General features: G+C 42.8%; 1 protein-coding gene and 4 non-coding genes across 5 annotated transcripts in view; 1 reads left to right on the top strand and 4 right to left on the bottom strand.

Moving 5' to 3' along the window:
* LOC144698068 (uncharacterized) overlaps positions 1 to 19,576 on the bottom strand; it is a 107,983-nt gene that overhangs the window by 17,403 nt on the left and 71,004 nt on the right. The window contains 2 exon segments of the mRNA XM_078569994.1: positions 1,752 to 1,831; positions 2,082 to 2,200. Coding sequence (XP_078426120.1) covers positions 1,752 to 1,831; positions 2,082 to 2,200 — 199 coding nt within the window.
* On the bottom strand, positions 763 to 844 carry trnal-aag (transfer RNA leucine (anticodon AAG)). Its single transcript has one exon. It is a non-coding gene; the product is annotated as a tRNA-Leu (tRNA).
* On the top strand, positions 6,721 to 6,803 carry trnas-uga (transfer RNA serine (anticodon UGA)). Its single transcript has one exon. It is a non-coding gene; the product is annotated as a tRNA-Ser (tRNA).
* trnai-uau (transfer RNA isoleucine (anticodon UAU)) lies at positions 13,039 to 13,133 on the bottom strand. The gene is made up of 2 exons: positions 13,096 to 13,133; positions 13,039 to 13,074 (listed from the first exon to the last, which is right to left on the bottom strand). It is a non-coding gene; the product is annotated as a tRNA-Ile (tRNA).
* trnat-ugu (transfer RNA threonine (anticodon UGU)) lies at positions 16,278 to 16,350 on the bottom strand. Its single transcript has one exon. It is a non-coding gene; the product is annotated as a tRNA-Thr (tRNA).

Below are 19,576 nucleotides of genomic sequence, written 5' to 3'. Positions count from 1 at the left end.
GCCTAACACCTCCTCTCTGTTGATCTCAACATGTTCCAGGCTATCTACACACTCTTCCCTAGACAAATCGACCGCTAAGTCCTTCTCTTTGGTGAATACTGATGAGAAGTATACATTTAGTATCTCTCCCATTTCTTCTGGCTCCACACACAAATTCCTACCTCTGTCCCTGAGTGGGCCTACCCTTTCCCTGGCTACCCTCTTGCTATTTACATATGTATAAAAGGCCTTGGGATTTTCCTTAATCCTTGTTGCCAGTGACTTTTCATGACCCCTTTTAGCCCTCCTGACTCCTTGCTTAAGTTTCTTCCTACTTTCTTTGTATTCTCCACGGGCTTCATCTGTCCCCAGCCTTCTAGCCCTAACAAATGCTTCCCTTTTCTTTTTGACTAATCTAATAATTAACTCCATAGGCACCTTATCAAAATCAGGAATGATGAGAACTGGAGCTGGTAGGATTTGGAAGTCTGTGAGGAGACCCCACAGGATTCCAACCCCATCCCCTTATCCACTCCACCGTGAACACAGGACCTGCACTGACGTCATTGCTGTTTGTATAAAATCAGAAGCGGCTACATTCAGCATGTCGTTCACAAGCCGACTCTCTGGAAGAGGAACTCAACTACTATAATTCCACACCCTACCTTTTCCCCGCAGCAACTCATATTTGTATTGTCTCTCCTCTTTCTTCTTGACAAAATGCAGCACAGGACGCTCAATTTTCGGTGGTGTGTGTTTGTCCAAATGGGGCTGCTAAATATTTGGCAGCGGTGGGATTCGAACCCACGCCTCCGTAGAGACTGGAGCCTTAATCCAGCGCCTTAGACCGCTCGGCCACGCTACCACATAGGTGAAAATTATTAATCATCTCCTTCATTGGCATTGCCACCGAAATAGAACAAAAGTAATTAAGTAGGAATTGATCATTCGGAACCTGGATCCAGCTCCGTCAGTTAATCAGATGATCCTGCACTTTGTAACAAACAGAAATCATCTCCACTCAAAAACACAATGCGCTGCAGTGAAGGACTGGCACCATTTAAACTGTCATTCAACTGGTCTGGTTCCAAATCTCTTACTAGAAATGGCAAGAAAACTTCTCACTGAATTCACTCCGGGTCTTGAATTCAGAAGGACAGGACACAAGGTAACAAAGTACATTTCGATAGAATGGGTTATAATATGGCAGAATAACCGGGAAAGAGCATCCGTGGTATTGGGAAACATAACATTATAGAAAGTTACGGAAAGTAAGAGGCCATTCGGCCTGGCGTGCTGCTGTCAAAGAGCAGTTGTGATTGGTTGATCAGGAATGGTCAATTACTCTTCTATTTCCAATTGCCAATTTAGTGAATGTTTGGTTTTGAATGGTTACTCTGAATGGTTTTTATTCCAAATAACCGATAAGTAATTCTGCAGACCGTCAGTTAAAATCACTTGGCCACAACTATTTAGTGAAATCGAACTGTTGCTTGTAGAAAATAATAGAATGCGTACAGGGAGTAAGAGAGAAAAAGGATTTTCAGTCCCTGCTATTAACCCAACTTAGACTGACTCTCCCCATCCTCCCAACCAAAATGCAACACTGCACAGATCAGCCGGTCGCACGGAGCATTTTTAGGAAGTGTCTCAAAAGCAAACCACCGGAAAGTTTAATAACCGCGGGAGTGGAGCCCAAATCATAGGAACCTCGACCAGCAGCTCAGTCCATTCGGCCACTCAACCACAGTCAGAGCAGAAACAACCATTACGTTGGCCGGCATTGGCACTGAATTAGAATATATAATCATCCTCCGTTTTGTCACGTCCGGGCATTTAGTAGCTGAACAGCCTGCATTCAAAAAGAAACAGAAATAAATGTCCTCTTACATCTTTTAAAACAGCGCTTTTGTTTTCTCTGGACCATCTTAATATGAAGCCGCAGGAATAAGGTGAATAATGTTTGGATGGTAAAAATGAGGAACTGAACCACATTGACACACACAGAGGAACACACACAGACATAGACACCGAGAGTGACAGAGGGCAAGTTATTGTTTCTAAGGAGAGACATACACCCAGAAAGCAAGCCTGACACCAACCTGGCTCCGTTTTTGATCCATTTCCGAATGCAAGATTCGTGAATGTTTTCAGGAGTGAACGGAAATAGGAAAACTCCCGAGTTTCTGGATGGACTTGATCAATGTAACCGTTAATAACTCTGTAGAAACAGAGTTAAAAGCAGGAATAATGAGAAGTGGGAAACCCCAATGGGTTTGGACTCCAACGCCTTAACCACTCGGCTATGGCGAACGGCCCTATGCACAAGTTAATATGGTCGGTATAAAATTATAGATGACTACAGCAGAGGAGTACATTCAGCCCATCGTGCCAATGCCATCTCTCTGAAGAGCCATTTAACTAATTCCAAAAAAATCGCCTGTTCCCCACAGCAATTTATATTGATGCTGTCTCTCCTCACCCTTCCTGTTAAAATTAAACACCGCACACAAACCCATACATTCAATCTGAACTGGCACTTGTTCGACCTGCTGTTCAAAGCTGCTCATGTACAACTTTCAATTTCCAAAACCCACAACCTCATCACTGCGGCTCCTGTGAAACTGACAAGGGGACACACGGCAGAAATTCATCACTGAAAGTAACTGACGCACATCAAATTCTAAACACTGTCATGTCACATCTGTTTCTGCTTCTGTCCCTGCCTCACCTCCCAAGCTCCCAAGTCAATTAGTTGCTTGATGCAGACACAGTCAGTCCATGAACTCAATATTTCCCTGGGAATCAGGGATAGGGAAGGAAAACACGAGAATTTGAGAAGGGAAGGGTTTACAGGATCTCATTTTCCTGATTGTCCGAGATGCTGATAACAGGAATGTGCACAGTGTGAATTATCCAGAGCCACATTCTCCCTCCAGTCTTGTGCACGTTGTTAAGCTTTGAAATTGTTCATATTTTCACACTGGATTTCACTATGAAGAAAGCGGAGCTGGGATGAGCTTATGTTGTTCAGCAGATGCACTGCAAGAAGCAACACAACAGGTTCATTTTGAAGGGGTGAACGGTTGAGACTATTTAACTGCCGTTGAACGAGTCCGGTGTCAAATTCAGTGCTAGAAATGACAAGAAAACCCGCTGAATTTGCTCATTGTCTTGAATTCAAAGCGTCGGATAGAAGGGCAGGGGTTACATCTCGATGGATTGAGTTATAAAATGGCAGTAAAACTTAGAGAGATACAACTGGGGTGTTGGGAAACACAAAATGGCAGAAAGTTACAGCAAATAAATTGGCCAATCGGCCATGTGTTCTGCTTTGACAAAGCAGTGTGATTGGTTGATCTGAATATTCAAGAGCAATCGTCATTTAAGAAGGATGGGCAAAAAGGAAAAGGAGGTGGGTTAGTGCTGTTAATAAGGGTCCAGATCCGCACATTAGTGGGAGAGGATCTTAGATTGAAGAATAAGTTTGAGTGGAGCTAATAAACAGAAAGAGGCATCAAACATTAGTGGGAGTTGTTTATATGCCACCAAACTGTAGTGGGAATGTTGGGAATGGGATAAATAAGGAAATTAGAATTGAAGGTAACATGGGGAATACAGGAATAATATTCTGCCTCGCATCACCAGCTCTATAGTCAGTGCTTTGTAACCTATCATAGCCCTCCTCTTTTATTTTCACTTCCTCACTCCGACTCTCGATTTATTCTCGACTTGTTGCACGTGAGACATTTCAGTTCTGATGTGAAACTTCAACTCTCATTGCCCTGAATGTGACAGAACTGTTCTTTGTTGTTTTCAGCCAGGAAGACAGTAATGTTGGCTTTAGCAGTTCGCCCAAGAGCAGAAAATCTCAATTCTCTGACAGGGAATCAAACCTGGGGTGACGCAGTGAAAGTGCTGAACCCGAACCAGTCGGCCATCAGGAAGCTGCTGGAAATTTGGCTCAAGGAGGCTACTTTTGGAATTTTTTCTTTCCCGATCTCTTTCACCAGTCAACTTTCTCCGGCTAAATGGTCTGTTCAGGTTGAACACAAGTGGCTTCTTCAGCCAATGAGAAGAACCATTGCTGTTGGATGGAACATGAAATCGATACTTTCCTCCTTTAAGACAGTTCTTAAAGCCTCCCCCTTTGACAGAGCTTTTAGTCAGCTGACCGATTATGAGGCTCGGCGTCACACTTTGTTATATAATGACCATGGCGGACGCTTTGTGACGTTTCAACAGGTTAAAGGCGCTTTCTAAATATAAGTTGTTGTTGTATGCTGTAGCATTATAAAAACTTGCCCTTTTAAGTGAGAGAAAAGCTGCCTTGTTCCTGTTTGTTGTTGAATATTAACTGAACGCAGTATCTTACAAGCGTCTTATATTCGCTCTTCACCATTTCACAGAATAAACACTCAGCAAAGCGACTGTATCTTTCTGCTGGCAGCGGGTGATTGGAGAGTGCGGGGCCGGAATGTTGCTGCTTTTCTGCTCTTCCCTGTCTCACTCACTATGGAGCTGAGGAAGAGAGAATAAGTAATGGGGTTATTTGAATCCAATAGCTTCATAGATTTCGAATGTGTTATTTGTAGGTGCATGGTTGGTCAGTTGTTAAATTATATTTGAAATTAATATTCAGATAAAAATATCATTGCTGTTGGGACTCGTTGGGCACAGGAGAGTTGGATTTTTTTCTCATTGTCGCTTAAGAACCCAATAAAAACCTGGGACTGTGTGATAATGCATATTGATTGTGTTTTATATAAACGTGTCATTTTGGGGAGAAACGTTTCTCTCATGAAAGAAGCCTGAAATTACAATAAAAGGCACAGTTAAAATGGATTAGCCAATGCGAATATAGTTTGTGATGGTAAAAATGTATTCAACTCCTCAGGGGACTGAACCACATTGACACACACAGAGGAAAACACACAGACATATACACCGAGAGTAACAGAGGCCGAAGGAGAGACAAAGGCCCAGAAAGCAAGGATGTCACCAACTTGACCAATTATCGTTCCATTTCAGACTGCAAATTTAGTGAATGTTTGCAACTGAAATAACGTTTAGTAACACGGATAAGAAGAATTATGATCCTGAATGGAGATAAACGGAAGTAAGAAGGAAGGGGTGTTTGGTTGGTTTTAATTTTATTTAACCGATGATTAATTCTGCATAAAAACAAAAATTCTGCAGACAATTTGCAATTTATTCTCGGGATGTGGGGTTCGCTGGCTGGGCCAGCATTTATTGCCCATCCCTAGTTGCCCTTGAGAAGGTGGTGCTGAGCTTCCTTCTTGAAATGCAACTGTCCATGTGGTGTAGGTACACCCAAAGTGCTTTTAGGAAGGGAGTTCCAGGATATTGAACCAGCGACAGTGAAGAAACAGTGCCATGTTTCCAAGTCAGAATGGTGAGTGACTTGGAGGGGAAATTCCAGGTGGTAGTGTTCCCATCTATTTGCTGCCCTTGTCTTTCCAGGTAGTAATGGTTATGGGTTTGGAAGGTGCTGTCTAAGGAGGCTTGGTGATTTCGTGCACATGTGATAACCAGTTCACTACAGAACAATACCTGACAAAGCCAGAGGCACCTGCACCTCATGTTAAACTGTGAGGTCCTGCAGCAGCACTTTGGGTCCTTGCTTTACAGAAATGGAATTCGGTTGCAGATTTATAAATGTTGTCGTCAAATTAACCTGATAATGTCATCATAAAATGGCAGACCGCTTGAGGAGACCACTCAATCATCATATCATTATCAGCCTTTTACATTGTTCTTTCAATTAGACTCAATTTCCTTCCCTTTCTCCATAACTCTGATTTTTTTTCTTCCTTTCAAGTCATTGTCCAATTCCCTTTTGAAAACTCTGAGTTGAGAAAAACAAAACTGAAAGAAGTGCAGGAGCTTCTGCGGTGTCTATGCTCAGTGTGTGAAAATTAACAAAGTTTCCCTGACCCAATGTCACAGAGATGTGGGCTGGGGATTCTTATACAGCTTTCGAAACAATCAAGTTCATTTCAAATGGAATTTGAAAAGGAATTTTATTCTGATGAAGCATCTCCATATTTTTCTGATTCGATCTATACAATCTAATTCCCCTTGCTGTATACCCTGTAACAGAGGCTGTTATACTAAAGAGGGAAAGGTTTGCTACAGCTATGCAAAGCCCTGGTTAGATCACACCTGGAGGACTGTGTATAGTTCTGGGAACGGCACCTTATAAAGGATCAATATTTGACTTGAAATGTTCAGAGGAGCCGCATTGATGAGGTTGGTGGGTTTTGGAAATTGGAAGTTGTACATCCGCAGTTTGTGGCACTATTTCACCTCAATGTTCACTTCATGATCATGTCTAACACACTCGATGCTGTTATTGGCTGAACAAATCTTCTGTGTTTGAACTAAACGTGCTATTATTCGGCGCTCCCACTCCTGCCGCCCGGGTTTGGTCCTCATCTGGGAATGTTGTTTTCTTGTTGCTGTGTGAACTGTCACAATGAACTGTTCCCGGAGTCTCTCTCCCCTGGGATCTCCAAAACCCGTCACTTCTCTTCCTCTTTCATTCTCACTCTTTCATTCCCAGTTTGGGAGGGAGAACGAGGAGGGACAATATAAATTGCAGGGTTATGGGGAAAAGGTCGCGTTGTGACAGTGACAGGGCGGGAAGAAGACCCTCTTGTCTCTGCTGCAACTATTCTATGATTTCGTATAAATAATACAGGCCTTCCGCCAAAGTCTTTAGTCGTGGCCGAGTGGTTAAGGCGATGGATTTGAAATCCATTAGGTGTTACCCCGCACAGGTTCGAATCCTGCCGACTAAGTTTTCCATTATTTCTGATTTTAACCATTGATCTCAGAAACAGTAAATGGAATCGACATTTTCACAACACCTGTAATAGCAATGTTTGACCAGTGGATGGCAGTGAAACCGTCATTGCTCACATCACATGAAGCAGGCGCTGTCTCAATTATTACTGCATTTGGCACTGTCTCTGTTCATATTAAAATAGACGCCGTTTCTGTTTCTATTACACTAGGACATGTCTCTGGTCATATTAGAGAAGGTCATCTCTCAGTTGTGCCTATAATTGGCTCAGCCACAGTTGTTTATGTACTGGACGAGGGCCACAATACAGTTGGCACTATCTCAGTCATGACTGCACTGAAGCAGGTCTAGGCTAAAGTTACAGTAAACCATGCCCCAGTTGGCACTGTACTATAGATTGTCTCTGGTTATAGAAAACTAGAACATGTTTTTAGTTGCATTTCACAAGACTCTGTCTCAGCTATTACTCCAGTAGAACCTGCCACGTGTCTATCAAACTAGGCCCTGTCTCAGGTAATGCTGCACCAATACGTGTCTCACAATATCACACAATTCTCTGTTTCTGTTGTTATTGTCCTATACCATTATTCTCATTTCTGTACTTGTCTATGTCTCTGTTTGCATTAATCTCGTATCTTTGGCGGTATTTACTTCACCAGACACTGCGTCAGTTTATATTACAAAGAGCCCTGAATTATGTGAAGCTCCGCTAGACCCTGTATCAGTTTTCTTATACTGGATCCGGTCTGTGTTATTACTACACTAGGCTGGTTCGTATTACACAAGATCCTGTCTCAATTATTACTGCACTCGTCACTGCCTCACTTATATTCCACTAGATCGCAGCCCTGCTTATAACACACTGAATCATGTCTGCACTTATATTCCGCTAGACCATTTCAGAACAATTTACACTAGACTCTATATCAGCCTGTATCACATTCGACTTGCCTGTCTTTTCAATTAAAATGGATCCTGTCTTTGCAGAGACTTTGTCTTTGTACCTCTGTCTCTGCTTCTATTCAACTCTCCCTGTCTCTGTTTTTACTCCACGAGATCATATCTGTCTCTCTTACACTGGAGGCAGTCTCCATTATTACGGCCTTAGACTCTTTGGGAAATAATTACTCTATGCATTGTGCCTGTAATAACTGCCCTATTTCACTTGATGTTGATCAAGGCCCTGTATCAGTAACTACTGTACTAGCCCCGTCTCCGATATTGCAGCAGTAGACCCTGTCTATGTTAATACAGCACTCGTCCCCATCCCTGTTATTCGTGCACTAGGTCACGTCTTTGCTTAAGTAACATTAGATGCTTTCTCTATTATTACTGCACTAGTAATGTCCCTGCTCAAATTGCACTAGTCCCTGTCTCAGTAATTGCCACGCCAGGCTCTGTCTCTGTTGTTACCACACTAATCTATGTCTCTATAAGGTGGACGTTGTGTTACAAATGGGCCTCTGACTTTGGCCTAAAACTAGAGGTTTTGTTTGTTTGACTGTTTGTTCCGCGCAGCTCCTGATATTCATTTTCATTAAAGCCAACAGAATTACATATGAGAAATCGCCTGTTCTGTGTGTGTGTGTGTGTGTGAAAAAAAAATCATGCTGCATCATTCCACAAAGATTTACCTTCACCAGAATGTTTCAGCTTTTTTTATTTTCTCTTATTCGAACTGTAACTACAGATCGTCTAATAACGCAAACATTTATTGATAGTATATTCTGTTGTGTGGTCTTGTTAAAAATTCATGCCATGCCAACCATTTCTTTGGTAAGACGGGCACTTTTGGCACCACATTCATTGAATGTCTGTCATCTCTCTACCTGAGACAGCGTCTAACTCACTGAAACATATTTCTCTCTCACTCTCTCTCTCTCTCTCTGTCTCTGAGAAATTGCCCATTCATTTAAATCTCCGGTTTTCTAATAATGCTTTTTTGAAAAAATAAACTTAATAAAGAATAATTACCCGACATTAACCTCAGTGATAAACTACTGCCCATCTCCAACTTCAGGGAATGTGTTAAATCCCAAAGTGTTCCAGCATTTTAATTGCAGCTAGTTTAATACTGCAACTATTTATTGATAACCATTCGGTTGTTTTCCATTGTTTACAAAGTGATGTCAGACTGACCATTTCGCTTCCAAGAATCGACTTTTCTGTTCCCAAAGATCATTTGGAAAATTATTATTTATTATTTCACGGGACGTGGGCGTCGTTGGCTAGTCCAACATTTTTATACCCATCCCTAATTGTCCTTGAGAAGTTGGTGGTGAGCTGCCTTCTTGAACCGCTGCAGTCCGTGTGTGGATGTACACCCACAGTGCTGTTAGGAAGGGAGCTCCAGGATTTTGACCCAGTGACAGTGCAGGAACGGCGATACATTTCTAAGTCAGGATGGTGAGTGACTTGGAGGGGAACTCCCAGGTGGTGATGTTACCACCTTTCTGCTGTCCTTGCCCTTTTAACTGGTAGTGGTCACGGGCTTGGAAGGTGCTGTCGAAGGAGTTTTGATGAGTTCCTGAAGTGCATCTTGTAGATGGAACACACCGATGCCACTGTGCATCATTGGTGGAGGGAGTGAATGATGATGGTGGTAGTTGAGGTGTCAACAAATGGGCTACTTTGTGCTGGATGGTGTCGAGCTTCTAGTGTGTTATTGGAGCCGCGCTCACCCAAGCGAGTGGAGAGTATTCCATCACACTCCTGACTTGAGCCTTGTTGATGGTGGCGAGTTTGGAGGTTCAAGAGGTGAATTACTCTCCGCAGCATTCTCAGCCTCTGATCTGCTCTTGTCGCCACAGTATTTACATTGCTGGTACAGTTCAGTTTCTGCTCAATGGTAACGCCCACAACGTTGATAGTCGGGGAGTCAGTGATACTAATTCCTCTTCAAATGTCAAGGGGAAGTGGTTCGATTTTCTCTTGTTGGAAATGATCATTACCGGGCATTTGTGTGGCGCGACTGTAACTTGATACTTATCAGCCCAAGCCTGTATGTTGTCCAGGTCTTGCGGCTTTTGGACATGGTCCGTTTCAGAATGTGTGGAATCATGACTGGTGCTGAACATTGTGTAATCATCAATGAACAATCCCTCTTCTGACCTTATGATGGAGGGAAGGGCATTGATGAGGCAGCTGAAGATGCTTGGGCCTAGGACACTATCCTGAGGAACTCAGGGATTAGAATCACATCGAGAATGATGAGCATCTTATTGGAAAATGATCACTGCAGCATCTCACAGAAACTCCTGATATTTACCTCAAATGTGTGATGTTGTATACAAGCGATGGAAAAAATGATCCTGTACGTTTACCTGACAAGATATTGACAGACCTGAAATTATTCGATTAGTTATTCCAATTGTTGGAAAGGATTGAAACTCTCGTTGTTCTCTTTCTACGGTTTTTAACTGTGAGCTTTACAAATTCCACCCCGACCGTTCTAATCATTTTTCGATTGGTTTGTCTGTCTAGTTAATTTGTATAATCTATGGAATCTTATCTGAAATGACTCAGGGTCTGGCGTAGCATAAAGAGATACACGACCTGGTGCAATATAAAAAGAGATATGGGCTAGTGCAGCAATAACAGAGGCGGGCTCTACTGTAACAGTAACTGAGATATCAGCTAGTGCAGTCATAATAGAGACATTACTTGTTCAGTATTAACAGAGACATGATCTCGTGTAATATAAATAGAGATATGGGCTAGTGAATTAATAATAGAGACAGGATTTGCTGTAATATAGATAGGAATATGGACCAGTACATTCATAACAGTAACTGGGGCTGGTACGTTATAAACATAGATATGGGCTACTTCAGTGATTGGAGAGGCAGGACCTGCTGTAACATAAACAGAGATATGGGTTTGTGCAGCGAGGACACTAACTGTCCCTGGATTTAATATACAAATGAGATATGGGCTAGTTTGGGGAGAAGAGGGACAGGTCCTGATGATACATTCGAAGATACAAGTCTTTGTATCAGCAAAATGGAAAATAAATGCTTTGTATTATAAAACATGAAGAGGTCTCATTGAAGCAACTAACAGCAGCAGCGTCAACTTCAGCAATAAAAGATAAAAGTTCCTATTGAAAATTGACAGGCACAAGGTTTCCACTAAGAATAACGATAGAAGTTTCGATTAGAAATTGAATTATAGGTGGCCCCTTAATGCAACCATTGCAACGATTACACCTCAAGAAACAGGATGCCAGTGTCTATTGGCTCATGATACCACCTGAAAGATACTGGTTGACATTTTCCTCAGTGCTACGGAGCCACCCAGGTTGTCAAGATGGGAATACTAATTTGAAATGTGGTTTTTCCGGCGTTAGAGCAAGATGGCATATTGGCGTGTGTGTGCGTGCATGTGTGTGTGTGGTTATGTTTATGTGCAAATGTCTGTGTGTGTGTCTTTGTGCGTGTGTGCATTTATGTATGTGTGTGTATGTCTGTGTCTGTTTTTTTGACTGTATGTGTCTGTGTGTGCATGTATGTCTGCCTGTATGTATCAGTGTGTGTATGTGAATGTATTTATGCATGTGTATGTGTGTGAATGTGCATGTGCGTCAGTATGCGTTTGTGTGTGTGTTTGTGTCAGCGTCTGTGTTTGTGTGTGTGTGTGTATGTGTGTGTGTCTGTTTCTGTGGGTGATGTGCGTGTGTGTGTGTGCGAGAGAGTGTGAATGTGTGTGTGTCGCGTGTGTCAGCGTGTGTGGTGTGTGCGTGTGTGTCTCTGTGTGCATGTGTGTGTGTGTTTTTGTATGTGTGCGTGTGTGTCCGTGTGTTTGTGCTCGTGTGTGTGTTTCTTCGTGTGTCTTTCTGTGTTTCTGTGTGTGTGAGCGTGCGTTTATATGTGTGTGTCTGTGTATGTGCGTGTGTTTGTGTGTGTGTCTTTGTGCATGTGTGCCTGTATGTCTGTGTACACTGTGTACGTCTGTGTTTGTGTGTGCGTGTGTGTGTCTGTCTGTGTCCGCGTGTGCGTGTTGGTCTATCTGTATGTATTGATGCGTGCTTGTTATATGTGTTTATGTGTGTGTATGTGTGTGTGTGCATATGCGTCTCTGTGTGTCTGGCTGTGTTCCTGTGTGTGTTTGTGTGTGAAACACGTCATATTTTTTGCAAATGAATTTCACAATGATCTTCGTCATCCTTCCATTCATGAAAGATGACGGACACACATCAAACAAATCTATTTTAGATGGGTTGTCTCCATATGCTGCACAGTTTCTGATGGCTGAGGAGGTCAATCCTTGAGGGGCAGTTTCCATCACAAGTGCCTCACATGAAGCTAAAAGCGATGTTATGGGTTGTTGTTTCTAGTCTTGGCGCCTGTTGCCAAGCCGCTGTAGCAAATGGGCATCATGGTGATGCACAACAGCTCACAGGAAGTGCCGCCATCTTCCCCTGTAGTCATCGAGTGAAATTCATGTCTGATAATCGCTAATTAGGGCCTCCATGTCACGCTTGTGAGTGTCATACAAGCAGAGCTTTGGGCGTCTCACTTGCCGCCTGGCCCTTAGCTATGTGACCACCTTCCATCCTGTAAACGGGCCCGAGCCATCCAACCTCCCTCTGTTTGATGAGCCGAACAGACTTGGGAGCTCTGTCTTTGTGAAGACTGCCGCTTCCTGATTGTGTCCCGCCAGGAGATTCCCAATAACCACCGCACACAGCGCAGATGGAAATTGTGGAGCTTCTTTTCTTGATAGCTGTAAGTCGTCCATGTTTCACAGCCAGACAACAAGGTACTGAGGACACAGGCCTAATACACCATCAGCTTGGTGCCAAAGGTCAGCTTGATGTTATGCGCGTTTCATGAGTCAGGTGATATCTGCTTTCCCCGTGCGTGTATCAGGAACTCTATCAAGGATCAGACTGTCTGTCACCGTGGAACTTGGGGAGCAGTTTTAACTAACCACCTCCAGCCGGGTGTTATCTTGTGTGATCAGTGGTGGAAATGCAACAATTTAAACATGATTTTCTTAACGTTTTTAGTCAAATAGAACAAGTTAAAACCATGCAAGAGATGGTAAATGAGTCGCTGTTGATCTTCCTGTACAACACCTCTGTGTAAAAGAATTTAATAAACCAGTACGGGGGTCAGGGGTGCGCTTATGCCCTGTTATTGCAATGCTGCCGGCTGAAAACCGTGCCATTAATTCAAGAATCTCGGATCCAAATGTGGTTCCACATGTAGTAGCTCCAGTAAAACCTCTGCTCCAGGTGAGGGTCGAACTCACAACCTCGGCATAGCCCGCTGATCGCACTGCTCTATAAGTACCGCGCGCTAACCGATTGCGCCACTGGAGCGCCCGCTAGTGGCTGCATTTGATCTGGTTACATTTTTCACAGATCACTGGGGTCAGACATGATTCCTTGGTGGCAGATTGGTCAATGGGATCTCAATAAATTTTAATGATACTATATGAACTGTATTATATTTTGAATGAAATAAAATGCCGACAATGGGCCAGGGAAACGTTGCTAATTTTCACACACTGAGCATGGACACTGCTGAAGGTCCTGCGCCTTTTTCAATATTGTTTCCCTTAACTCCGAGTTTTCAAAAGGGAATTGGACAAATATTTGAAATGGAAAAGCTGCTGGGTTATGAAGAAAGAGAAAGATATTGGGACTAACTGGGCATCTCTTTGTAAAAAGCTGGCGAGGGCACGATGGGTCCTAATGAGCTGTGAACTTTCACGATTCCATTGCTCGATCAATTTCTCTCCGGTGTTCCTAAATATCCCAGCCCAATCCTATTTCTGCAAAGCATAATCCAGAAATATCGCATCACGACACAGTTTGAAATTCTATACAAGTCCCTCTGGCTAACTCGCTGTGCGGGGTTTCTGTCGTGTCAGCCATGATCTTATTGAATGGCGGAGCAGCATCAAAAAGCTGAATGGTCGATGTTCCTCTGTCACGGTCTGAATGGCCTCAAGATTGTTACCTTGGCTCTGATTTTATAGAACTGTGAGGGGCTCGAGCGACAAAATGGTCTATTTCTGCTGCTACTTAAGTTCTTACTCAGCACCAATACCACTCAAGGCAATAGTTACTATCACATTGCCAGCAGTAGTGTGTTTGAGTGTTTGCAAGACTTTGAATTGAGACTGCAGCCTCGATCGAGTCGTGGATTTGAATCTCATCACTGCCAAAGTTTCAGTTGGTTCATCTTTTCAGACGTTTCATCAAATCCCTTAGAATAGGATCGGGGCATTTGACACATGACGTGGTTCGTCTTGGTAGGAAGAACAAGGGAGGCTGTAGGAATTGTAGGGTGAGTGGGAATTGGTGGGGCTGAATACTCTCAGACTCTGCTGTAACCATTCCATGGTTTTACATGAACAAGATTTACACCAGTGTAAGGTCTCTAGCCATGGCTGAGTGATTAAGGCGATGGATTAGAACTCCACTGGGATCTGCCCACGCAGGTTCACATTCTGCCGATTGCGCTGCTCAGTGTTCCTTCCTTTTGGAAACTCCAGGGTTAATTATTGGCTAAATGGAGTCAGAACCTTCCAAACGCTCCCGTCTGTTTTTCCTGTTTCACTTCTGTGTTCCGTCTTTCCTGTTTATCCATAAGCATTCACAGAATTTGCAGTCAGAAATGGAACAAAGCTGAGTTAAATTGGTGACATCCTTGCTTTCTGAGAGTTTGCCTCTCCTCAGAGACAAACCCTAGCCCTCTGTGACTCTCGGTATATATGTCTGTCTGTGTTCATGTGTGTGTGTCAATGTGGTTCAGTTCCCCGAGAGATGAACACATTTTTAACATCGCAAAACTTTATTCACTTGTATTATATATCTTCATGGTAAATGGTACAGAGAATAACAACAGCTATAAAAGTTGCAAGAGGAGATTGACGCTTTCTGTGTTTATTTAAGTGGACACTGCTTATTGATTCAGTGTCCATACGCTACACAGCGGAGGAAGATTAAAATTTTCACTGAGCAACATTTGAACAGACAGTGGATTCACTCGGTGTGATGGTGTGTTCCAGTTCGGTATATGCAATCAGAGAATCAATTTCTATTCGTTGCTTTGAACCCAATATTTCTAATAGGATGGATGTTATGCACATGTTTCCCCCATTTTCTCGCTTTATTTGAAATGAATATTCATAAATCTATTTGTGTGGGAACTAACTGATTAACAGTAGAACTGGGAAACTTTGGGAAAGATTTCCTTGCAGCCAAAGGACACAAAGCAGAACTATGTAGGTAATATAAGTAGAAGCAGGAAGAGAGGGAGTCTACTTGACCCTCGGTGGTCTTAACCCATTAAACCTTCAGTTGGAAGCTAATTTCGTTCAAAGGTATGCTATAAAAACACCCTAATGGTTCAGATTCGACGCTTTCACCGACTGGGTTCCATTCCCTGTCTCAGTGTTGTGCAAAATGTCGTAACTAGGACCCAATTTATGGTTTGGAAAAGAGTCATGTTAAACATGAAACCTTCACTCTGTTTCTCCCTTCATATTTGCTGTCAGACCTGCTGAGAACTTCCAGCACTTTCTGTTTTTATTATAACATGAATTATTGTCTTTATCATACACATGAGCACAAGAAATATGAGCAGGAGTAGACCACATGGCCCATCGAACCTTCTGCATCATTCAATTCAATCATGGCTGACCTTGGGCTTCAACTCCATTATCCTGCCCATTCCCCATATCCGTTAGTTCCCCAAGAGAGCAAAAACCTGTCCATCCCAGCCTTAAATACATTCAATGATGGAGCATCCACAACCCTCTGGGTAGAGAATTCAAAGATTCACAACCCTTTGTGTGAAGTAATTTCCCCTCATCTCAGCCCCAAACTATCGGCCCTTTACCCTGAGACTGTGCCCCAGTGTTTTAGACTCCCTGACCAGTGGAAACAATCTCTGTGTCCACCCTATCAAGCCCCCTCAGAATTTTACAGGTTTCAATGAGATTGCCTTTCATTCTTATAAACTCCAGAGAATAGAAGCACAATTTATTCAGCCTCTCATCATAGGACAATCACTTCATCCCAGAGACCAATTTAGTGAACCTTCTCTTTACTGTCTCCATAGACAGTATATCCTTTTATCAATGTGGAGATGAAAACAGCACACGGGATTCTAGATGCCGTCTCACCAAAACCCTTCTTTAAAGATTTCTTAATTCTTGCTCTCCAATCCCCTTGTAATAAAGGCCATTGAGCTTCCTAATTTCTTGCTGACCCTGCATGCTAACTTTCTACATTGCTTGTACAAGGACACCAAGGTCTCTTTGAAAATCACCACATTCACTTTCTCACATTTTAAAAGCATTCTGCTGTTCCAATGTTTACAACAAAGTGAACATATTCGCACCTTCTGACATTATATGCCACCTGCCATCTTGCTGCCCACTCACATGACCTTTTGATATATTTTTAGAAGTGCTGTCCTCTAAGGTTACCTTGCCACCAAATTTCAGCTATAGGCCCCAGTGAGAATTGAACTCACGACCACTGGTTTACAAGACCAGTGCTCTAACCACTGAGCCATGGAGCCACTGGCTATATCCCACTCACAGTAAGTCTCCTCGTAAAACGAGGAACAGAGCAAAGTTCTGCATGGATGATATTTGATAGACCAGGAAATGTCTGAGATGGAGAACAGATAATTAAAAGATGCGACATGAAAACGGCAGAATTTGATGTGTGTGAGTTGATTTCACTGATGAATGTTTGCCGTGGTAATGTGGTAATGATTTTACTGCCGACTGTTTACACTGACACAAATATCGCTCCTGACCAATCAATCGCAACTGCTCTTTGAAAGCAGCACGCCAGGCCGAATGGCCTCTTTCTTTGCTGTAACTGTCTATAATTTTATGTCTTCCAGCATCATTTCCCAGTGATTCCGACATTTTGTTACATTCTATGGGAACGTACTTTCTTACATCCTCGCTTTTGAAGTCAAAGCACTGAGCAAACTCAAAGTTTTTCTTTAATTCCAGCACAGGGTTTGGAACCAGGCCAGTTGAACCACACTTCATTGGTGCCAACCCTTCGCTGCAGCTCACCCATTAAAAACAGCGGCTGTCATTGCCCGAAGATGTCATTTATGATAAAATTCTGTAGCAGAAACTTATCTCTGGTGAAAGTATCTGAAAAAGGACAAATGCGGCGTTGATAAAGCATGTTGCAAAGTTATAGATAGCTTTCCTCTTAATTTAGAGGTGAGGATTCGGCCCTTTCACTGTGGATTCGATTCCCGGCCAGGCTGTGAAGGTTTATTGATCTGGTACAAACTGTTAAAAGTGGACTGATTTACTTATTGATTGAAAACCGAAACACACAACAGCTCCGCCCGAATCAGTGGAGTGAGAGTTGAAGTTTCACATCAGAGCTGCAAATGTCACACGTGGAACAGCTTCGAGAAGAAATACAGTTCCTAATATCCGAGGGATATCAGTTTGGACTTTTTGCATTTACACATTCATTCTCTCGATGTGTCCATTGACTTAACCACTCGACCACAAGGACTCGATGTCTGGCTGTTTAAATGTTGCTCAGTGAAGATTTCAATCACCCTCCTCTTTGTAGCGTGCAGACACTTAATAGCTGAATAGTCTCCACCCAAAAATGCAGAAACAAAATTCCTCTTGAACCTTTTAAGCCTGTTTTTATTTTCTCTCTACGTTTTTAATATGAAGCCACAAAACTAAGGTGAATAAAGTGTGGATGGTGAAAATGAGGAACCGAAGCATACTGACACACACAGCAGAACACTCACTGACATGTACACCGAGAGTGAGAGAGGCCTAAGGAGAGACAAACACCCAGAAAGAAAGGATGTCACCAAACCGGCTAAGTTTTGTTCCATTTCCGTCTGCAGATTTCGCAAATCCTTGCAGATGAAGTTATGTTTGATTCTATTTAATCGATAACTAATCCTGTTGGCACCTGGTTAAAACCAGGAACAACGAGAACCGCAGTCAGCAAACCAACGTTGGGGAAACCCCGATGGATGTCAGAAACATCGTCCTCAACTCTCGTCCACGACTAACAGCACTTCCTTGGGTAAAACATCTTCATATTAAACCAGAGGCGGCTATAAAGTAAGTCTTTCGGCCCGTCGTATCTGTGCTGGCTCTCAGGAAGAGCAACTAAACCAATTCCACACTGCCGCCTTTCTCCCACAGCAATTTCTATTTACATTGTCTCTCTCCGTTCACCCTGTCAAGATAAAGGACCACAACCCACCTCACTCCCCGTATTAAACTGGACTTGTCTCTTGCTCACCCAAAGAGAGTTCCTAATGTCCCCGAAAGTGGGAAGCAGCTGAAAATTTGGGAGCGGTGGGATTCGGACCCACTCCTCCAGAGACTGGAACCTGAATCCAGCTCTCCCGTTTGTAGAGAAAATGGAATTAGATTGTAGACAGCAGCTCAGAAATAATGATGACCGGCTTGATCAGGATAAAGTTCTTTTGTAATTCGATATGAAATCAATTGCATAAATAAATAATGTTTGTATCGAAAACTGTTTGAGGAATCCTAGTCCAACTCTTCATGTCAATGGGTCAGGGAAACTTTGTTAACGAAGGCAAACTGCGCATGGATTCTGCAGAAACTCCTTCTTCAAGCGAGAAATGGACAATGGTTGAAAGGGGGAAAACTCAGGTTTAAGTAAAGACAGAAGGAATTTGAGACGAATTGGTTAGCTCTTTGAAAATAGCTGGCACAGATACGATGGGGTGAAGGGCTTTTTGTTAAAGTAAAAACAGAAAATGCTGGAAAAACTCAGCAGGTCTGGCAACATCTGTGGAGAGAGAAGCAGAGTTAATGTTTCGAGTCGGCCTGACTCTGAAGAAGAGACTTACGGACTTGAAACATTAACTCAGCTTCTCTCCCCACAAATGTTGCCAGACCTGATGAGTTTTTCCCAGCACTTTTTGTTTTTACTTCAGATTTCCAGCATCTACAATGTTTTGCTTCCATCTTAGGGCCTCTTACTGCGCTGTGCCATTTGATGATGACATTGTTGATCAGTCTGTCTCCAGCATTCCTAATGAGAACAGCCGAATTCCATTTCTTCAAAACAAAGACCCAAAGTGCTGCTGCATGACGTCACCGTTTAACATTCCAGACATCTCCATTGGGATCTTTACAGAGCAGGGTTTGTGCAGGGAAGTGGGGGGTCACGGTCATTTCACATGTGGCAGAGCAGTGGTTTGAAACCTGGTAAGAGCATCATCCAAGCTTGTTTATTTAATTGTGAGTGAATGTTCAATAATTTACATTTGTTGTTTAAAATGAACACATGGGTTCGAACCCTGCCGCCTGAGGATTTATCATTCTAAATAGGAGAAAACCCACCCAAACACACCCGTATTTTCTTGTTCATATGTCAGCATTCAGGAGGTGGCGTAGTGGCATTGTCAATGGGCTAAAAATCCAGAGATAAAAGCAAAATACTGTGAATGCGGGAAATCTGAAATAAAAACAGAAAATGCTGGAAAAATTCAGTATGTCTGGCAGCATCTCTGGAGAAAGAAACAGAATTAATGTTTCGATTCAGCGTGACTCTTCTTCAGAGTTCTTTGAGCAGCACACAGGACCGAATGGCCTCTTTCTTTGCTATAACTTTCTATAATCTTATGTTTCCCAACACCACGGCTACTTCTTGCACAGTCATTCTGACATTTTATAATCCCTCTTGCGAGTGGATTCAAAGGTTAACAATGTGCACAAGACTGGAAGGAATCTGCGACTGTGGATAATCAGCACTGT

This window comes from Cetorhinus maximus, chromosome 23 (assembly GCF_964194155.1).
Source record: "Cetorhinus maximus chromosome 23, sCetMax3.hap1.1, whole genome shotgun sequence".
NCBI classification, from domain to species: domain Eukaryota; kingdom Metazoa; phylum Chordata; class Chondrichthyes; order Lamniformes; family Cetorhinidae; genus Cetorhinus; species Cetorhinus maximus.
This window is presented reverse-complemented; position numbering and strand designations above follow the sequence as displayed.